The sequence below is a fragment of the Eretmochelys imbricata genome, chromosome 1 (genome assembly GCF_965152235.1).
Source record: "Eretmochelys imbricata isolate rEreImb1 chromosome 1, rEreImb1.hap1, whole genome shotgun sequence".
Lineage (NCBI taxonomy): Eukaryota > Metazoa > Chordata > Testudines > Cheloniidae > Eretmochelys > Eretmochelys imbricata.
The window spans coordinates 6,596,788-6,617,923 of record NC_135572.1 but is presented as its reverse complement, the minus strand read 5'-3'; the positions used below and the strand labels follow the sequence as shown (position 1 = coordinate 6,617,923).

The 21,136-nt window shown below is 45.2% G+C and overlaps 2 protein-coding genes across 2 annotated transcripts; both read left to right on the top strand.

The window, feature by feature from the left end:
- The first annotated feature begins 674 nt into the window (after positions 1–674).
- On the top strand, positions 675–1,613 carry LOC144278944 (olfactory receptor 51G2-like). Its single transcript, XM_077840340.1, has one exon. It carries the CDS (start codon positions 675–677, stop codon positions 1,611–1,613), a length of 939 nt encoding a protein of 312 aa, XP_077696466.1.
- Positions 1,614–19,762: 18,149 nt separating this feature from the next.
- Positions 19,763–20,698, top strand: LOC144278936 (olfactory receptor 51G2-like). Its single transcript, XM_077840327.1, has one exon. The coding sequence runs from the start codon at positions 19,763–19,765 to the stop codon at positions 20,696–20,698; it is 936 nt and encodes a 311-aa protein (XP_077696453.1).
- The last annotated feature ends 438 nt before the right edge of the window (positions 20,699–21,136 follow it).

Below are 21,136 nucleotides of genomic sequence, written 5' to 3'. Positions count from 1 at the left end.
ACAATGAGGCAATGGAACATGTTTATAAATAGCTTAAAAGCAGGACAGATAAATACAGTAGCCGTTTTCAGTGCACTTGCCATGTGTTTATACAGGTCATGATACAATGGGCCACACTCAGAAGTGGAGGGCCAGAAAGGGTGTCTGTGTGAAGGTCACAATTGTAAAATCATACAGTGCTCAAGTAGGCTGCCAGACTCCCAACAAGATATCAATGGGGCCAAGAGGTTAGCAGGATTCAAAGAGGGACAGGATGTTTATATGGTTTACCAGAAAATCCAATTACAGTAGTGAGGATTGTTTTAAAAAAAGACTTGGAAGGGATCTAAATCTTCCTGATTTACACCACAAAATATGTCTAACTAGTGGGTGTCAGGGGGAAACTTTCTCTGGAAGCAGGTTATCTCATAGCTCCCTATTACAGGGCTTCTTCCACCTTCCTCTCCAGCATCTGGAACTGCACACTGGATACTGAGCTAGATGGGCTACAGGTATGATCCAGTCTTACAATGCCTATCTTCCCAATACTATGTTTTTGCTGATCTTCCTTGAGCTCCTGGGAATCTCTAGACTTGCACTCAGAGCAGAAAGGTGTCTCATTAAATATCTTCTAGTCTCCTGTACTTTCTCCTTTCAGGAAGGAAAATTGAAAATTCCTCGGACCTGCCCAGTCCATGATGTCAGCTCTCAATGACACTAAATCCAACTCTGCAGTGTTCCTTCTCAGCGGGATACCTGGGCAGGAAGACGTCCATCTCTGGATCTCTATCCCCTTCTGCTTAATGTATCTTATTTCGATAGTAGGAAATTCAGTCATTCTGTTCATTATAAAAACAGATCCAAGCCTTCATGAACCCATGTACATTTTCCTTTCCATGCTGGCCATCACAGACCTTGGCTTATTAGTAGCCACCATGCCAACGATACTGGGCATATTCTTGTTTAACTCTAGGGAGATCAGCCTCGATGCCTGTTTTTCTCAGCTGTTCTTCATCCACTCGCTTTCATACATTGAATCGTCCATGCTCTTGTTGATGGCCTTTGACCGCTTTGTCGCAATCTGCAACCCCCTAAGATATGCTTCCGTCTTAAACCTGCCAAGAATAGCCAAGATGGGACAGCTGTTTGTGCTAAGGGCAGTGGCCCTAATATTCCCACTCCCCTTTCTCCTGAAACGGTTCCAATACTGTCGAGCTAATGTCCTTTCCCATTCCTTCTGTGTGCACCAAGAGGTCATGAAGTTAGCTTGTTCAGATATCAGAGTCAACAGCATCTATGGCTTGTCTATTGCACTCTTGACAGTGGGGTTAGACTCGCTGCTCATCTTCCTCTCTTATGTGAGGATCCTCAGAACAGTGTTGAGCATCACATCACATGTGGAGTCCCTCAGGGCCCTGAACACCTGTGTCTCCCACCTCTGCGCTGTCCTGCTTTTCTACACACCAATGCTCGGCTTGCCAGTGATACACAGATTCGGGAATAGCTCTTCTCACTCACTTCAGATTGTCCTGGGATATGTCTACCTACTGGTCCCACCCCTGATGAACCCAATCGTGTACAGCGTGAAAAGCAAATACCTTCGTGCAAGGATAATCAGGGTCTTCTTCAAGTAATGGGTCACTTCATCCCCCGGCTACAGCACTGGTGACATGGGAGACAAAAAGCATGGGCCACCTATTCCATATGGGATGATATGAGCTACTTATCTCGACTCTATAGAGAGGTTCAGATGAGGTCTAAGCCCTGGCGCAATGGGAGAGGGGTGCCCCCATCCACTGGGGATGGAGGACAATGCAAATAGGGAAGGAGGCCAAGGGAAGCAGTGAGATTAATAAAGTTATTGTGTTTCTGGAGAGCCAGGGTACTGGTGGGATGTTGGCCCATAAAGAGCTGTATCCTTGGCTGCTCTGACCTCAGAATTCCTGTTGATACCATCAATAAAGAGAAGGGATGTGAATGTTGTTTCCCATTTCATCTGGCCTGTCATTGTCCCATCTCTGGTTAAACATCCAGGGGCCATGAAAAAAGCTCAAGAGCTGTTCTGCAGTCTCAGTCCTGCTTCTTCTTGAGAGCTCTGGGTGCTGTGTGAACCATGAGGGCTACAGCAGCTGTGGACAGGGGCTACTCAAGGGGCACTGACACCCAACCTTCCCCTACACCCTCAGAAAGGTGCTTGTGACTAAATCATGTCAGAAACATGATTAATGCAGGAGCCCTGGGAGAGGCCATTGAGGCAGCCCCCTCCCTCCCTATTGCTGGTTCTGCACACCGCACACTCACTGAGCCCACTGCCCATTGAGCAGAGCAGAGTTGCATGTGTGACTGGACGTCTGACACACTTGAATCCTGGAAAGAGACTCTGGCCCATATTCTCTCCCCTACCCTCCCTTTGTTCTGCCCCCATAATGGAAAGGTGTGACAATGACTTCAGCTCCCACACAGAGACCTGGCTAGTTCCTGTCCCAGCTCAGCACCACCCCTGCTGCTCTTCTTCCCTCTGAGGCACCACCCTCTGCTCCTCCACTTCCCCCATGGCCCTGACCCTGCCCAGGCTGGAAGCTGGAGCCTTGCTGTGGTAAGAGATGTCCAGAGAGCCCTGATGAGACTGAGGCTGAGGGAACTGGGATTGTTTAGTCTGCGGAAGAGAAGAATGAGGGGGGATTTGATAGCTGCTTTCAACTACCTGAGAGGTGGTTCCAGAGAGGATAGTTCTAGACTATTCTCAGTGGTAGAAGATGACAGGACAAGGAGTAATGGTCTCAAGTTGCAGTGGGGGAGGTTTAGGTTGGATATTAGGAAAAACTTTTTCACTAGGAGGGTGGTGAAACACTGGAATGCATTACCTAGGGAGGTGGTAGAATCTCCTTCCTTCGAAGTTTTTAAGGTCAGGCTTGCCAAAGCCCTGGCTGGGATGATTTAATTGGGGATTGGTCCTGCTTTGAGCAGGGGGTTGGACTAGATGACCTCCTGAGGTTCCTTCCAACCTTGATATTCTATGATTCTATTATTCTATGATTCACCTTCCTTGGGCCTAAGAACCTAAGAACAGCCCCCAGCCTGTGTTCCCACCCACCAGGACATACCACAAATTAAAGGTGGGGAGTCCAGGGCTCCCAAAAATGGCCTGGGCTCCCTGGCCAATTCTTACCACAACCCGGCTCCGGCCAGGCTGGGGCCAGGGGCTTGAAGTGAAGAGGAGGAACAGGGGAAGGGCCTCAGGATAAGGGGAGGAACAGGGGGGGTAGGGTGTAAGGGGAAAGTAAGAAGTAGGGGATGCAGCAACCCTGAACTAATGCAGACCCCAGCAAGGATGTCACTGGGGGCTCCTGAGTTAAAGAGGAGGATTGGGTTGGGGGGTAGGAGAGGCACTTATCTATGGCCCAAATTATTATAGCATCTGAGTACCTCTCGATCTGTAACATATTTATCAGTACAACACCCCATACTGTAGGGCAATGTTGTTAACACCACTAGGCAGATTCCAAGGCTGGAAGGCACCATTGTGATCCCTTAGTCTGAACCTCTGTATAGCGGAGGCCAGAGACCTTCCTCGAAATAACTCCTAGAGGAGAGCTATTGGAGCAACATACTGCCTTGATTTAACAATGGTCAGTGATGGAGAATCAACCACAGTCCTTGGTAAATTGTTTTTATGGTTAATTACCCTATTCTTAAAAAAAAGAAAAAAAGCACTTTAGTTCCTTTCTGAATGTGTCTGATTCATCTGCCAGCCATTGGATCATGTCTCTGCTAGGCTGAAGAGCCCATTGTTAAATGTTTGTTCCTCATGCAGGCTCTTACAGACTTTGGTCAAGTCACCTCTTAACATTAACACCCCTTTCCGTTAAGCTAAACAGATTGAGCTTCTTCAGTGTATCACTCTAAGGCAGGTTTTCTAATCCTTTAATCATTCTCTTAGCTGTTCTCTGACCCCCCTCCAATTTATCCATGTCTTCCTTGAACTGTAAACAATAGAACAGGACGCAATATCCCAGCAGTGCTCCCAGCTGTGCCAAATACCAAGGTAAAATATCCTCTCTGCTTCTACTCAAGATTCCCCTGGTTGTACATCCTGGATTTCACGGGCTTTTTCAGCCATTGCACACCACTAAGAGCTCATTTTCAGATAATTATCCACTATGATGTGCAAGTCTTTTTCAGAGTCACTGCTTCCCAGGATCACGTCCCCCATCCAGTAAGGATGGCCTGCATCCCTTGTTCCCAGATGTACACTTTTACATTGAGCCATATTAAAAAAACATATTTTTGAGGCACAGAGGGACTAAGTGAGTTGCCCAAGGCCACAGAAGAAGTCAGTGGAAGAGGCTGGAACTGAAGCCAGTTCTTCTGAGTCCCAGGCTAGCACTTTAAGCCCTGAACCATCCTTCCTCTCTGGGGCTAGTGGTTGGAGAGGGGGCAGTTGGCAGCTCAGCATGCTGAGATTACCAGAAACTCAGGGAATTAAACTCCTGTGAGATCACTAAATAGGAGCCCAAGAACAATTCCTTTTCCAGATGATAACGCTGAGTCATGCTTTTTCTCCTGAATCTATGGAGGGGAAAATCCATCATCCAGGGTGCAGAGCAGGGTCACAGTTGGCAAGCAACTCCATATGAGCTCCCAGTGTGATGCAAAATGGGCAAATGTGACCGATAGGGACATAAGCCTGGAAGCGACCACCTGGGTAAATGAGCCCCGTCCCCTTCTCTGGCAGGTGACCCTGGCATATGTTTGGTTCATAAGACTTTTTAAGGAGGGTCTGAATGAGTCCCCCCCGATGGCTAGCTCGGAGTGGTAGAGACTTCAGAAGCAAATGGTATTTACATGAACAAATGTAGTCTGCCTAGATATCCAGCTGATAGTGCGGTATTGCTCAAAGTGATCTACTTTGGCTGCTGTTGGGTTACAAATCACTGTCGTACTGAATGCAGGGTTAGTGAAATGTTGTTATCAATGTTATTTTCTTTATTGTATGAACAAAGGTGAGCAGAACTCTGCTTAAATGGTCCCAAATGAGGGGGTCTCTCTCAGCTGAAAGGACCTCAACCTGGAGAAACATTCTCCTTTAAGAGACAACCAGCTTGGGATCTCATTCCCCTTGTCACAGCACACAGGGCTGTTCAGGGACAATTGCTTGGAGATTGGGGTAGCTCCCTTCATGGTCAAGTCATTACGCCTAACAGACAGAGGAACATTTCTTTCACTGTCACAATTCTCCACACTGGTAACAGGTAAGATATAGGGATACTCTTGTTCCACTAACCTTGCCTTCCTAAATTGCTGATTAGACAAAGCCATCAGCTCAGAAGGCTGCTTATGCTCTTCTAAACTTTTTTTGCCTTCCCCTCCCTTAACGGATAAATTGCTGTTTTCCACAAATAGTGTCTTATTACATGAGCTACTTTAAGCACACCACTTTTACCTGGGTCAGGCTTACTTTTCCAGGCTTTACTAGCCAACAGTTCATCACTCACCAAGACTGTATACTTTCCTTCCTCAGTTAGGGCTTTAACCTGATCACCAACTTTAATTTGCTCTAGAGAATCATTTGTCTGAGCCCTATCTAATGCCAGATTTACTTCTGAGATACCAGACAGACACTCATTAACTAAACTAAAATGTATTAAAAAACAAGAGAGAGAGAGAGAGTACGGTTAAAATATCACTATACATCCAGACATGAGTTCAGTTCACTGAGGTGCAGTTTCATCACAGAGATGGTGAGCTTCATAGCTGCAAAGAGTTCCTTTATAATTCAGTTCATAGGTCATAGTTTAATGTCCAAATCTCATATTCAGGGCGTACAAACATACCTGGGACCTCAGTCTTGCAACTCAAACTTCCCCTGATGAAGTCTAAGCAGATCTGAGATGACAGAATCAGGACCCAATGATCTTTTATATAATTTGATGTCTTTTGACAATTTGGAATTCCTCAGGGAACAAAAGGTCATTAGGATGACTTTGAAGGAGGTCCATCACCATTACTTAGCTATACAAATTAACATATGGTAATTTGCTTGTTCTCCACCATTCACAGTACATTTCAAAGAGAGATGAATACTGAGATATCCCGTGTTTACAATTCATTTACATGATAGGATGTTCTTTTGACCTCCGAATTATCAGAATACAGCACTGACAGGGGCTGTTGATTACATTTTCCATGCTACTTATACAAATGTAAATATACAAAAACACAAACATTACCTCCCCACCTGTCTTCTGTGGGTTGTTTATTTTGCAGGATGTTCAACCCTTTCTAGCTATGCATCACACACCTCTTTATTGCACCACAGCTCTAGACTTTGCTGAAACACAGACCAGCCATTCTGTTCTCTCAGGATTTTTTTGAAAAATTGGAAAATTATTGTGACGTTACACCCTGTGGCGGGTTTGTCAACTCCTTTGATTCCAGGGGTGGGGCGAGGTTAACCCCACCTTCCGGCTTTTACCCTGGTTTACAACCTCTCCTGTAGTCAGGGCTGTATGGGCCAATGTCCAGAGTCCCTCTAAATCTTCTTGCCATGGTGGGATAGCGAAGCCTAGCGGCCAGAGTCTCTATAGTGCACTCCTAAAGTAGCGAGGCCCAATGGCCAGAGTCTCCCAAAACTGTCTTCCCCTGGTGGGATAGCGTGGCCTAGCAGCCGGAGTCTCTATACTACGCACCTAAAGCAGTGTGGCCTGAGGTCCAGAGTCCTTCTAAGTCCTCTTCCCCTCGTAGGATAGTGCGGCCCTGCGGCTGGAGTTCATCTATCTCCTTTGAGGTAAGAGAGGGGTCGGTGAACTACGTCATCACAAAAAAGGGCGGGGTGGTTAGAGACCCCCGGTAGGGGAGCCTGGGCCCACCCACCTTCACTGGCTCCAACCCTGTCATTGACGGTGTGATCTGTCCCGGGTCAGCGGGAATCCTACCACAACAAGCTGCCCTCAGAGTGGTAGGAGATACCACTCCCTTCCCTTTCCTGGGTCACTTCCTACCAGTTCTCCAAACTTAGCAGTCCCTGTGGCATCAGGGTCTTCAGGTTTCTCAGCCCCCACCACTCCCTGGAGTTCCCACAGCTGCCAGTCTCTGGTCACACTTCTTGGCCCCTCGGCTCCCTCCTGTATGAGTCGCCACTGCTCCTGGGCTGGAGTCTCCACTGGGCGACCTCCTTCCTCAGCTACCCGCCCTGACTGAGCAGCTCAACGGGTAGTGATCAAAGGCTCCATGTATAGTTGGCAGCTGGTATTAAGCGGAGTGCCCCAAGGGTCGGTCCTGGGGCCGGTTTTGTTCAATATCTTCATAAATGATCTGGAGGATGATGTGGATTGCACCCTCAGCAAGTTTGCAGACGACACTAAACTGGGAGGAGTGGTAGATACGCTGGAGGGTAGGGATAGGATACAGAGGGACCCAGACAATTGGAGAATTGGGCTAAAGGAAATCTGATGAGGTTCAACAAGGACAAGTGCAGAGTCCTGCACTTAGGACAGAAGAATCCCATGTACCACTACAGACTAGGGACCAAATGGCTCGGCAGCAGTTCTGCGGAAAAGGACCTAGGGGTTACAGTGGACGAGAAGCTGCATATGAGTCAACAGTATACCCTTGTTGCCAAGAAGGCCAATGGCATTTTGGGATGTATAAGTAGGGGCATTGCCAGCAGATCGAGGGACGTGATCTTTCCCCTCTATTCGACACTGGTGAGGCCTCATCTGGAGTACTGTGTCCAGTTTTGGGCCCCACACTACAAGAAGGATGTGGAAAAAATGGAAATTGGGGATCGGTCCTGCTTTGAGCAGGGGGTTGGACTAGATGACCTCCTGAGGTCCCTTCCAACCCTGATATTCTATGATTCTATGAGCCCGACAATCTAGTCAACTTTCTACCCACCTTATAGTGCATTCATCCAGCCCATAATTCTTTAACTTGCTGACAAGAATACTGTGGGAGACCGTGTCAAAAGCTTTGCTAAAATCAAGGAACAACACGTCCACTGCTTTCCCTTCATCCACAGAACCAGTTATCTCATCATAGAAGGCAATTAGATGAGTCAGGCATGACTTCCCCTTGGTGAATCCATGCTGACTGTTCCTGATCACTTTCCTCTCATCTAAGTGCTTCAGAATTGATTCCTTAAGGACCTGCACCATGATTTTTCCGGGGACTGAGGTGAGGCTGACTGGCCTGTAGTTCCCAGGATCCTCCTTCTTCCCTTTTTAAAAGATGGGCACTACATTAGCCTTTTTCCAGTTGTCCCGGACTTCCCCGGATAGCCATGAGTTTTCCAAGATAATGGACAATGGCTCCACAATTACATCCGCCAACTCCTTTAGCACTCTCGGATTCAACGCATCCAGCCCCATGGACTTGTGCACATCCAGCTTTTCTAAATAGTCACTCAATAGATTAGTAAGACATGATATCCCTTTACAGAAACCATGTTGACTTTTGCCCAACAATTTATGTTCTTTTATGTAATTGACAATTTTAATCTTTACTATTGTTTCAACTAATTTTCCCGCTACTGACGTTAGACTTACCAGTCTGTAATTGCCGGGGTCACCTCTAGAGCCCTTTTTAAATATTGGCTTTACATTAGCTATCTTCCAGTCATTGGGTACAGAAGCTGATTTAAAGGACAGGTTACAAAACATAGTTAATAGTGTCGCAATTTCCCATTTGAGTTCTTTCAGAACTCTTGGGCGATGCCATCTGGTCCCAGTGACTTGTTACTGTTAAGTTTCTCAATTAATTCCAAAACCTCCTCTAGTGACACTTCAATCTGTGCCAAGTCCTCAGATTTGTCATCTACAGAGGACGGCTCAGGTTTGAGAATCTCCCTAACATCCTCAGCCGTGAAGACTGAAGCAAAAAATTCATTTAGTTTCTCTGCAATGACTTTATCGTCTTTAAGTGCTCCTTTTGTATCTCGATTGTCCAGGGACCCCACTGGTTGTTTAGAAGGCTTCCTGCTTTTGATGGACTTAAAAAACATTTTGTTATTACCTTTTGAGTTTTTGGTTATCTGTCCCTCAAACTCCTTTTTGGCTTTTCTTATTACATTTTTACACTTAATCTGGCAGTGTTTATGCTCCTTTCTATTTACCTCACTAGGAATTGACTTCCACCTTTTAAAAGATGCCTTTTTATCTCTCACTGATTCTTTTACTTGGTTGTTAAGCCATGGAGATTCTTTTTTAGTTATTTTACTGTGTTTTTTTTTTTAATTTGGGGTATATTGGATTCTGCATAGGAGAGAGGAGGGGGTCTCCACCCACAAGAGAAAGTCAATTTAAGCTCCTGGGAGACCCCTCCATTTTGTCTTCAGCTGGCTCAAGAGGTAGCCTCTCCACCCCCAAAGGATACCTGAAAGAAACTGGAACAAAGGACAGTAATCACAGGGGTGTGAGTGATTGCTGAACCCAGACTAGAAGGAGACTAGTCTGTAAAAGAAACTTATTGGAACATCGCTGAGGGTGAGATTTCATCTGTAGTCACTTTCTTACTGTACTAAGCTTAGACTTGCATGTTTTATTTTCTTTTGCTTGGTAAATCACTTTGTTCTGTCTGTTATTACTTGGAACCACTTAAATCCTATTAGTTGTATTTAATAAAATCACTTTTTTACTTATTAATTAACCCAGAGTATGTTTTAATACTGGGAGTGGGGGAGCAAACAGCTGTGCATCTCTCTCTATCAATGTTATAGAGGGCGAACAATTTATGAATTTACCCTGTATATGCTTTATATAGGGTAAAATGGATTTATTTGGGGTTTCAGCCCCATTAGGAGCTCGGCATCTGAGTGTTGGAGACAGGAACATTTCTCAAGCTGTTTTCAGTTAAGACTGCAGCTTTTGGGGGATGTTGTTCAAACATGGGTCTGAGTTTGTAGCAGGCTAGTGTGTCTGGCTCAAACCAGGCAGTCTACTAAAGTCCCAAGGTGCCAGGGAAAACGGACTCAGAGGTGGCAGTTCCCAAGGGGCTTTCTGTGATCCAACCTGCCACAATGATATAGAACTACTATTACACTCTTCTTTCCTGCACCTCAGCTCTACTTTTCACTGAAACACTCACCAGCGGTTCTGTTCTGTCAGGACTTTTTGTAAAGACTTGCACAGGTATTGCAGAGTGATTTTGTTCGTGACCCTGAATGTAAGTGTTAGAAACAGCTTCTGGTCAACTACCAGGAGACAGAATCATACAACTGTTCACTGAACAAAGAGTTAATAGCTCAAGCCCATTAGAAACACTATTTGGAATACTATTGAAATACTTTCTAAAGCAAAAGCCTTTATGCACTAAAGTTACCATTGCTCCTTCCTGTAGAGATTCCAACAACTCTACTGTTGGCTTTCAATATATATGCATGTCATGAACATTTGGCTTGCAATATTTGTATTATAATGAAAAGTTCTGGCATAACATTTACACATTTGCTCTTTAGTACACACATGCCAACCCATTCCTTCCTGTCTCATCATCTTTCAGAGTTGATTTTTCAGGTTAGAGTGAGACTTAAAATGTAGTGTCTGTCATCAGGATTTGTTCAGAACCTGAAACGATTGCAGCATCTCAGCCCATATTCAATCATTTGTCAGTAAATTAAGTCTAGTAGCTCCTCTGTCCCTGGGTTAATAGCTGACTGGTTCTCTTCAGGTGCTGTTCTGTCAGTCTGTAGCCTGCATCCGGAGTGGTAAAGGACATTGGGATCAGTATAGAATTTGTTAATTCCCTGAACTCTCGATCTTTAGTACATAGTGACCCCAGATCTGTCATTCAGGCGTGATGAGGGTTTGCAGGAAGTGGATTTCAAAGGCAAATGCATGAGTATTCATGGAAATGGAACTTCATTTCCCACATGAAAGTAGTCTATTGGTCTCTCTCTCTGAGTGTCTATGTCCTGTATTCATAAAACACTTACTACCTGGGAATAGCACGGTGACAAGCTAATCGGGGCTAGTGCTGCCACCTAGGGGTGTGATCCTGTAGGACGAGGGACAGAGGCTCACGGTTCAAGCTAGAGCTGGGCTGGAAAACCGAGAGGTCCCCACCCCGCCTTGCCCTCACACACAAAAAGAGTATTACCCAAACTAAAATGTTTCCTTTTCATCCATTATCTGGGGTGTGTTTTCATAGAAAATGGATCATTTTTCTCTAAAATTTCAACTGCCATGATGCTGCCCAGCTGCAGCTGCCTGGATCCCAAAGAGAAATTGGGGTTTTTTATCTGCTTCTCCTTCATAAAATAAATGAAGTTTGCACTGGTGGAGTCTCTGGCTGCACTCTGGGTATGGAAAGGTCAAAACCTCCTGACCAGTCTATGGCTGAGGATTTGTGCCCTTCAGCTACACCAACCACTTTCCGATCTCTGTGGGCTATTGTGACAGGCCCTGGTAGCGCAACTCTGATGAGCTAGCAGGGAGCTGGAGAGGGTCCTAGAGCAGTTGGGGAGGCCTAGATATTGTGGGTGGGGGGCCTAGCTCCCAGTGGATCACTGAGATGTGGGTATAACTTTGGGGATTCCTGGATCCTGGGTCCCCATTTCAGTCCTCAGGGAGAAGAGAAGGGAGCTCCCCTACTGGAAGAATCTGAGGGAAATTTCCATATATGCAGCCTTGTGGAATCGCCCTTCTCTGGCCTGCTCCCTGGGTTTGTAATGCAGGAAAGGGGCTGCTGGGGAAAAATCTGCTCCTATATTAATATTATCAATCTATTTTATTTCAGCAAGATCACAGCTGTGACAGCATCATCATTACCACTCAATCGCCCTCGAGGTAGCCATGTGACTAACAGTGATGATAAGCCCCAGTTGCAGGAATAGACCCTGCAGCAGGGCTGGTTCTGCAGTCCAACTGGGTGGCAACATCATGCATTCCCTGTGATTTCGCCTCCTGCACTTTGCCGTTGGTTCTCTCGGGGTTTAAAGCTGGTGTACAGGAAGCCAAGCAGCTGAGGTTCCCTGATGGTCAAGTGGCCCCCAGGGGACTGTGTAAACATGCTTCATAAAGACGGTTGCCTTCCTGCCTGAAAAGAGACTGCCTGTTGCCCATGCAACCGCTCCGATGATGCCTTGTCCTTTAGGGTGAAGACCTCTGGTGTCAGCGGCTCCTCTTCTAGCAGGAATTGGGTACGTTGGCAGGTTTCGCTGTCTTTAAAATGTGAAGTGGAGGGGAAAGGCTGGAAGCTGTTTACATTTGCAGATGTTCTGTGCAGAGGCAGAGGACACAGCTGGGCTGTCGGGGTGACTCAGTGATGGGGCTGGAGGGCAGGCAGCGCTAGGTAGCTTGGGAACCCCTTCCCTCCATCTGCCCATGTTTCACAGTGAGTAATTTAAGCTACACAGAAATTTGACATTCAAAGTGAGTTGGGAGTGTTAAAACCCCAATGCCTCGAGTCACAATTTCTCAAGGGGTCCCATTTCTACAGGTGCCGTGTGCTCTGGGCCCAATTCTGCGAGGGGCTGAGCAAAAGGAGACCCCACAGAATATCCGTGACTTGTTCCCCAATTACATCAGGTTTATTTTCTCCTGGAAATTTAATCAGAAAATGCATTTTCAACAATTTTATTCTTTGACTTGATTGTGGATGCAGGACTTCAGAGCTGCTTTGATCTGTGGTAACAGGTCCTATAGGGCATATTTCTGTTTCCTGACTGGCTGAAGGTTCTAGCACTTCTGCCCTGAAGATACCCCTCAGAGTTACAGGGCTACGTTCATCTCTGCCTCTTCTCTGGTTTCTGAGTGCCAAATGACAGGACTCATACCCTGCCCTCTCATGGGGTGAACTCCGGCCATTCTCCCACCCTCAGACTGGTCCCTGGGCTATAACACACTGCGGATGTAGCATTGAGCACTCTGGCTACTCAATAGGTCCTGCTGGGTTCAGTACCTGTGGTTGACATGTGTGTGTCAAAGTACGGCTGTGTAAATGTTATGACAAAACTTTTCACTGTAATAAAATATTACAAAAACAATTTCATGACATGCACACATATTGAAAGCCAGCTGCAGAGTTGTTGGAGTCACTACAAGAAGGAGCAGTGGTTACTTTACTACTTAATGGCTTTTGCTTTAGAAAGTGTTTCAGAAGTGCTCCACATACTGTTTGCAATGGGTTTGTGCTATTAACTCTTTGTTCAGTGAACATTCAGGGCCGTGCACACAATAACTCTACAATATCTGTGCAAGACTTTCCAAAAAGTCCTGAGAGAACAGAACTGCTGGTCTCTGTTTCAGCAAAGAGTAGAGCTGAGGTGCAGGAAAGGGGAGTGTAATAGTGGTTTTTACGTAATTCACCTCCATCACCTCTTACACAAGCATGGCTGAAGTAACTAGCACACTCAACTGGATATTAGTGCCAACCCAGTGTTTGCACTATTCACCCATTTTTTACGCCAACCCCTCCACGCCCAGCAGAAAAAACGGTCTGTGTTAACTTCCCAAATACCTACTGTCCCTTGGATGGGTAGAGGGTGCAGGTCCTGTAATGATGAAGGGAAGACTGTACGATGATCAAAATCTCTGGATTCAGTCAACATTGGCCAGGCAAAGCACTTCAACTTTTCTTGGAGGTATTCTTGGGGGTCAGAGTGCATCATTGGGAGCATTTGACAAGGGAAAGTTAATAGAGCCCACTTCCGATCTAATTTACACATGTAAATCTGGTGTGATGCCATTGCAGTCAATGTTACTGAATTCAGAACCAGACCCTGAAAATTTATCCCATGTGCTGCAAAGAGGCAGTGGCATAATTTGAACTCTCAGGAGCAGAGAAAATAAAACAAATATATATAATGAGGCAATGAAACATGTTTATAAATAGCTTAAAAGCAGGACAGAGAAGTACAATCACCATTTTCACCATGCACTTGCCATTTGTGTATACACATTGTCAGGGGGCTTATTCCTTCACCAACTTCCTTCCCTGGTTCTTCTCTCATGAACAGAGAGCAACAATACCTGAAGTCCAAAGGTGCAAACAATTTGATGTTTATTGGGGTGAACTTCCAGCAAGCATGATTCCAGTTTCCTTCCTTAGTGTCCTCCTTCCCAGCTCTGACACCACAGAGCCTTACACCTGTGTCCTTGTTCCCATTCCTGCCCTCAGCCAAACATGATTCCAATTTCCTTACCCCCATTCCCTGTTCCCATCTCCCCTTTCAGCAAAACATGATTCCAATTTCCTTACCCACATTCCCTGTTCCCATTTTCCCTACACACACACACCCACTTCCTGATTGACTGCAGGCTATATAGTAAAACTTGAGTTCTGCTTTGCTATACCTTAACCAATCATTTTCCTGAAATTTAACTAACCAATCCTAACATATTGTAACATGATTATGTAACCAATTATATCCCACCACCTTAATTAGTTTACACCCAGCAAAATTAATTATACAGCAGACAGGAACAATCACAGAACCAGACAGAGATTATACAGACAAACAATAGCAAAATGGGAACTATAATGACAAAACAATACAGAAGTGAGGATTTCACATCCCAGCTATTGATAAGTGAGTTCTTGCCAGACAGGATGCTATCAAACTAAGTTTCCTTTTACATTTTCTAGGCACTTCCCTTTCTCTGGAGGTGATAGGAATACAATCCTGTCCTGATAGTGCCTAACAGCCCAATAGCACCTTCTTTCAATGTGACTAGTTTGGAATGTGAGGAGGTGACCAGTTGCTTCCTAGTTTATGACTGCCTCTGCTGCTTAGCCAAAGGCCTTAGCCTAAGAACAGGGCCTCAGACTGTCACAGTAAGAGAAGGCCCTTACACCAGCAGACAGTGCAGACAGAAAGATTCTTTCTTTTATACCTCTAGAACTAGCCAAGTGATAAGAATACAAGCTAAATTCTTAAAGTACAGGCCTTTGCAGACAGGCCTGAATATCTATATCCTAACACTCCACCCCTTTTTTTTCCTTTTGGGATCCTCCTGCCCAGGTATCCCTGGAAAAGCATAGGACATGTGGCGACACATTTCCTGATAGGGCCAGGCATCAAGGGGGAAGGTGTCTCTATTCCATTTGTCCCACTGCCCCTTGTGTAGTATAGTGCCCTGCACCTTCTCTCGTACAGGCATATCACACCTATTCCAATTAGTGTTCCAGACTTCCCATTATAGCGGGCCCGAGAAGGTTGGGTCCGGGTTGCCTAGTACACTGTAGGGTTTGGAGGGCTTACTACATTACTTATAGGTTATCTCCCTATGCAAAGTAACACAAGTACAGTTAACAATACAAAATCCACAGCAACACTGAGTCCTGACCACTGCAGTATGGTCCAACATCCGAGACACCCCCAAAACACTGCCTCTCCTCCTTCGACGGGGTCACGATCTTATGTGTCCAGTTGCTGGCAGTTGCTACAAGCTGCCCCTGCAGGTTTTGCTTGCTTTTGTCCATATCATAAGTCCATTGAATGTTCACAGAGAAATGGGATATTGTCCAAACCAGCTTCACCACTTGGTATGGAATCAGGCAGTAAGCCCTGGTTTGATTATTCACAGCAATAAGATTCACAGATCCATTTGTGCACCAAAGTCCAGATAGCAGCATATAGATGTGTGTAGTTTGGTTATGAGCTGGTGTAATTGTGCCCCCAGTAATATGTACATTCCCAGCAAAACACCTTATACACAGTACACCCAGTTGTCCACCCCTTGCATAGGCCATTGATCCTGCTCCTCCATAGTCATAGGAGAAGGGCACATCCAAACATCTTCTATTGATTTACACTATTTTGTACACCCCTCCATTGATTCCCAGTGAGCTCCTCCCCTTCTCATTATTTCCATAGGGCTTGTGGGGGCCACCTTAGTTGCCATTCCATTTCCAGGTACCACGGTAGCTATTACACAGATGCTGGCCTCCTAGTTGAGCATTTTGCATTCCCATACACATCTCCCCCCAGGGTCAGCCTTTTGAAGCCATCCCCCACCCACGTCATGAGATTTTCTGTTCATTAAAACACAACAGTGCTAGCAACAAGACAAACACCACAGACAAACAAAACAAAACATACATCCATGGTATTCTGAGTTATTCTTCCACTGGCTCCAGCTTGCTTGTAGAGTGTCTGAAAAACAAAAGAAACAGTTTCCACCCTCATGGTTGGGACAGACTATTGCTTAATAATAATACCACTTTCTTTTACAAACTTCCTTGCTAATTGCAGGAAAACCAGAAGAATTACCTCCAGGCTGTCCTTATTTTGTTCTATAGTCAGGCTAGTGAATTATCCCACTCACTGGTCAGTTATGCAATTCATGAGGTGGTGTAACTCAGATTCCCCTCTTGTACAACAGACCATGTTTGCAATAGTTTCTCTGCTGTATCAAGCTTTAAGTTTATTCTCAGGTAATAGCTGAGACACAGCTTCAGATTTGAGCACTGTACACACACACACACCCCTTAAGGTTAACCTGTCCCCCTTATTTTTAGGCTTGACTTGTTTTTTTCACCTCCCTTTCCTGGAGGGCCATAATCTAAGTCTTCTAATAGCTTGTTTGCTGACCAGATATATTCATTATTTGCAGCTCCTTTGTGCCCATCAGCTAGGTAATTTGCATTTACACAGAGGCTTACTAGCTTGCTTCTGGATCCAAAGCTGTTAGCAGTTTAGAGGCTGTCTTGAAAGGGAAACATTCCACTTCCACTAGAGTTCTAATTACTTTCATCTCCTGCTCCGAAACACACAGAGATCTGAAAAAGAAAGCACAACCTATTGTGGTTCCTTTTGGAGCCCTATTAGGATTTTATTGAAGTACCATGTTTTATTTGCATTTCTTTTACCCCTTCTCCAATATACACTGCACACATCCTGGGAAAATGCAAATTCCTTCCATATAGTTTAACCTCCATAACATTATATTAGCCAAATTAATTTTACACAAGGTGTAACTGCCTCCCCCATGCCCACAGAGTTTTCATGCACACCCACCAAAGCAACAATCTCATCCCCCAGAGCCACCCCAAGGCTCAGTGTTCCCATCATTCCTCCCCTTTTCCTTCTCTTCTACCACACAAAATTCTCTTTTGCCTAACATTTCTTGCACTGTGATTACTCTTTTATACAACTGTACCCCAATTACCCTGGCATCTTGTACAACTAGACACAACCAGGGGCAGCCAAGTTAAGTTCCAATAGAAACCCCTTCCATCCTTTAGTGATTTTGATTACATTACCCAATAATCAAATAATTTTGCTCAGATTCTCTCTCCGCCTGCTGCCTGCAGCAGCCCCTTATAGACCATTTCTGTGGGAAAAGGGCCCATTTTCCCTCAGAATAGCTGTAAAGGCTTCTGGGGACAGAAGCGTAGTGGTGGTAGTAGCCACTTGACCTGACCCCCTTGGATAATTTAATTACCAAGCTTCCATCCAATGTGACTGCCCAGAGTTGCACATACAGTTACATTTATATAACTGGGTTTTATCATTAAACAAAAACTTCCTTCTTGACATCTCACATAAGTATCCAAAGTACCCTCCATTACAACTTCAGAAAAACAAAAGAGTGTGGAAAGGCAGGTTGCACTTTGAATCTTATTTTTTTTTCCTTCTTTCTCTCCACTCCCCCAGGACCAAGTCCCAGCTCCAGTCTCTAAAGGTCTTCTGTTAACTCTGCTTTTGACTTTAAACCCTTTTGTGCCACATCATCTTTCACTACCCCTAACTAATTTACAACCCTTCAGCAGCCCTTGCTGAAGCAGCACCAAACTGGAAAGATTCCTGGCAGCTTCCCATAATGCTGCCCTTACTTCAAACCTCTCAGAAGGGGACTGAAGTGCCTCCTTTCCCTTGAAGGCATTCAGTCCCCATGGGCAGGGACCTTCTTCCACTAGCCATATACCAAGGAGGGTGGACTCCTCAGCCAACCCTATCCCTCTGGGTCCCCTAACACTTTCTCCATTTCCTTTTTAATCTCATCCCAGGTTGACCCCTGCACCTGGTATGGGCCCTGGTTCTTCCTTATCCATTTATACAAAAAATCCTTTACCCTGGCTTGCCAGAACCCGCAACTACCATCACGAGAGTTCGTGATACCCCCTCCAAGCAACTGCGTGGACTGTTGGGGAGGGGGACTTACAGGATGCCACTCACCTATTCGATGAGATGCATCTGAGTCATGGCACCAAGATTTTAGGGGGCTTATTCCTTCACCCACTTCCTTCCCTGGTCCTTCTTGCATGAGCAGAGAGCAACAATACCCAAAATCCAAAGGTGCAAACAATTTAATGTTTATTGGGGTGAACTTCCAACAAGCATGATTCCAGTTTCCTTCCTTAGTGTCCTCCTTCCCAGCTCTGACACCACAGAGCCTTACACCTGTGTCCTTGTTCCCAATCCTACCCTTAGCCAAACATGATTCCAATTTCCTTACCCCCATTCCCTGTTCCCATCTCCCCCTTTAGCAAAACATGATTCCAACTTCCTTACCCACAGTCCCTGTTCCCATTTTCCCTACACACACCCACCCCCTTCCTGATTGACTGCAGGCTATATAGTAAAACTTGAGTTCTGCTTTGCTATACCTTAACAAATCATTTTCCTGAAATTTAACTAACCAATCCTAACATATTGTAACATGATTATGTAACCAATTATATCCCACCACCTTAATTAGTTTACACCCAGCAAAATTAATTATACAGCAGACAGGAACAATCACAGAACCAGACAGAGATTATACAGACAAACAATAGCAAAGTGGGAATTATAATGACAAAACAATACAGAAGTGAGGATTTCACATCCCAGCTATTGATAAGTGAGTTCTTGCCAGACAGGATGCTATCAAACTAAGTTTCCTTTTACATTTTCTAGGCACTTCCCTTTCTCTGGAGGTGATAGGAACACAATCCTGTCCTGATAGTGCCTAACAGCCCAACAGCACCTTATTTCAGTGTGACTAGTTTGGAATGTGAGGAGGTGACCGGTCGCTTCCTAGTTTATGACTGCCTCTGCTGCTTAGCCAAAGGCCTTAGCCTAAGAACAGGGCCTCAGACTGTCACAGTAAGAGAAGGCCCTTACACTGGCAGACAGTGATTTTGATTCTTTCTTTTATACCTCTAGAACTAGCCAAGTGATAAGAATACACCTAAATTCTTAAAGTACAGGCCTTTGCAGACAGGCCTGAATATCTATATCCTAACACACATGTCATGATACAATGGGCCACACTCAGAATTTGAGGGCCAGAAAGGGTGTCTGTGTCAATGTAATGATTGTAAAATCACACAGTGCTCAAGTAGGGTGTGGAACTCTGAGCCACAAGATATCAATGGAGCCAAGAGATTAGCAGGATTCAAAGAGGGACTGGGTGTTTATATGGGTTACCAGAAAATCCAATTACAGTAGTGAGGATTGTTTTAAAAAAAGCTTGGAAGGGCTCTAAACCTTCCTGATTTACACAACAAAAATATGTCTAACTAGTGGGTGACTGGGGGAAACTTTCTTAGCAGTAGTTTATCTCATAGCTACCTATTTCAGGGCTTCTTCCATGTTCCTCTGAAACATGTGGACCTGGCTACTGGGTACTGGGCTAGAAGGACTGCAGGTCTGATCCAGTCTGGCCGTGCATATCTCCCGATTAGTGGTGTAAATCCAAGTCTATGGGTTGTTTTTTTTTTATCTTCCTTTAGCTCTTGGGAGTCTCTAGAATTCCACTGAGAGAATAATGATGTCTTGTTAAATATCATCTTGTCTCTTGCTCTTTTTCCTTTTAGGAAGGAACATTCAAAACTCCTCAGACCTGCCCAATACATTATGTCAGCTGTCAATGACACCAAATTCACACCTGCAGTGTTCCTTCTCACCGGGATACCTGGCCAGGGAAACGTCCATCTCTGGATCTCTGTCCCTTTCTGCTTCATGTATGTTATTTCGATAGTAGGAAATTCAGTCATTCTATTCATTGTAAAAACAGATCCAACCCTCCATGAGCCCATGTACATTTTCCTTTCCATGCTGGCCATCACAGACCTTGGATTATTGATAGCCACCATACCAACGATACTGGGCCTATTCTTGTTTAATTCTCGGGAGATCAGCCTCAATACTTGTTTTGCCCAGCTGTTCTTTGTCCACTCTCTGCAATTCATTGAATCCTCTGTGCTCTTGTTGATGGCATTTGACCGCTTCATTGCAATCTGTAACCCGCTGAGATATGCTTCCATCTTAACTCCATCGAGAGTAGCCAAGATGGGACTGGTGTTTGTGCTAAGATCGGTGGCCGTAATATTTCCACTCCCCTTTCTCCTGAAACGGTTTCGATACTTTCGAACCAATGTCCTCTCCCATTCCTACTGCCTGCACCAGGAAGTCATGAAGCTGGCTTGTTCGGACATCACAGTGAACAACATCTATGGCTTGTTTATTACAATTGTAACGGTGGGGTTGGACTCACTGCTGATCATCCTCTCTTATGTGATGATCCTCAAAACACTGCTGAGAATCGCATCCCCTGCGAAGTGTCTTAGGGCCTTGAACACCTGCGTCTCCCACCTCTGCGCTGTCCTGCTCTTCTACGTGCCAGAGTTCAGCCTGACTTTGACACACAGATTCGGGAAAGGCTCTTCTCCCTTGCTTCAAATTCTCCTGAGCTACATCTACCTGCTGGTCCCACCTCTGATTAATCCAGTCGTGTACAGCGTGAAAAGCAAATACCTTCGTGCAAGGATAATCAGGGTGTTTAACAAGTGAAGAGTCAGTTCACCATCCATTTCCAGAGTTAGTTACACAGGAGACAAGAAACTCAGGCCATGGACACCTATTCTATCTGGATCCTTATATACGAGATGAGAAGAGCTACTTGTTAGGGGGCTTATTCCTTCACCCACTTACTTCCCTGGTCCTTCTCGCATGAACAGAGAGCAACAATACCCGAAGTCCAAAGGTGCAAACAATTTGATGTTTATTGGGGTGAACTTCCAGCAAGCATGATTCCAGTTTCCTTCCTTAGTGTCCTCCTTTCCAGCTCTGACATCACAGAGCCTTACACCTGTGTCCTTGTTCCCATTCCTGCCCTCAGCCAAACATGATTCCAATTTCCTTACCCCCATTCCCTGTTCCCATCTCCCCCTTTAGCCAAACATGATTCCAATTTCCTCACCCACATTCCCTGTTCCCATTTCCCACCCA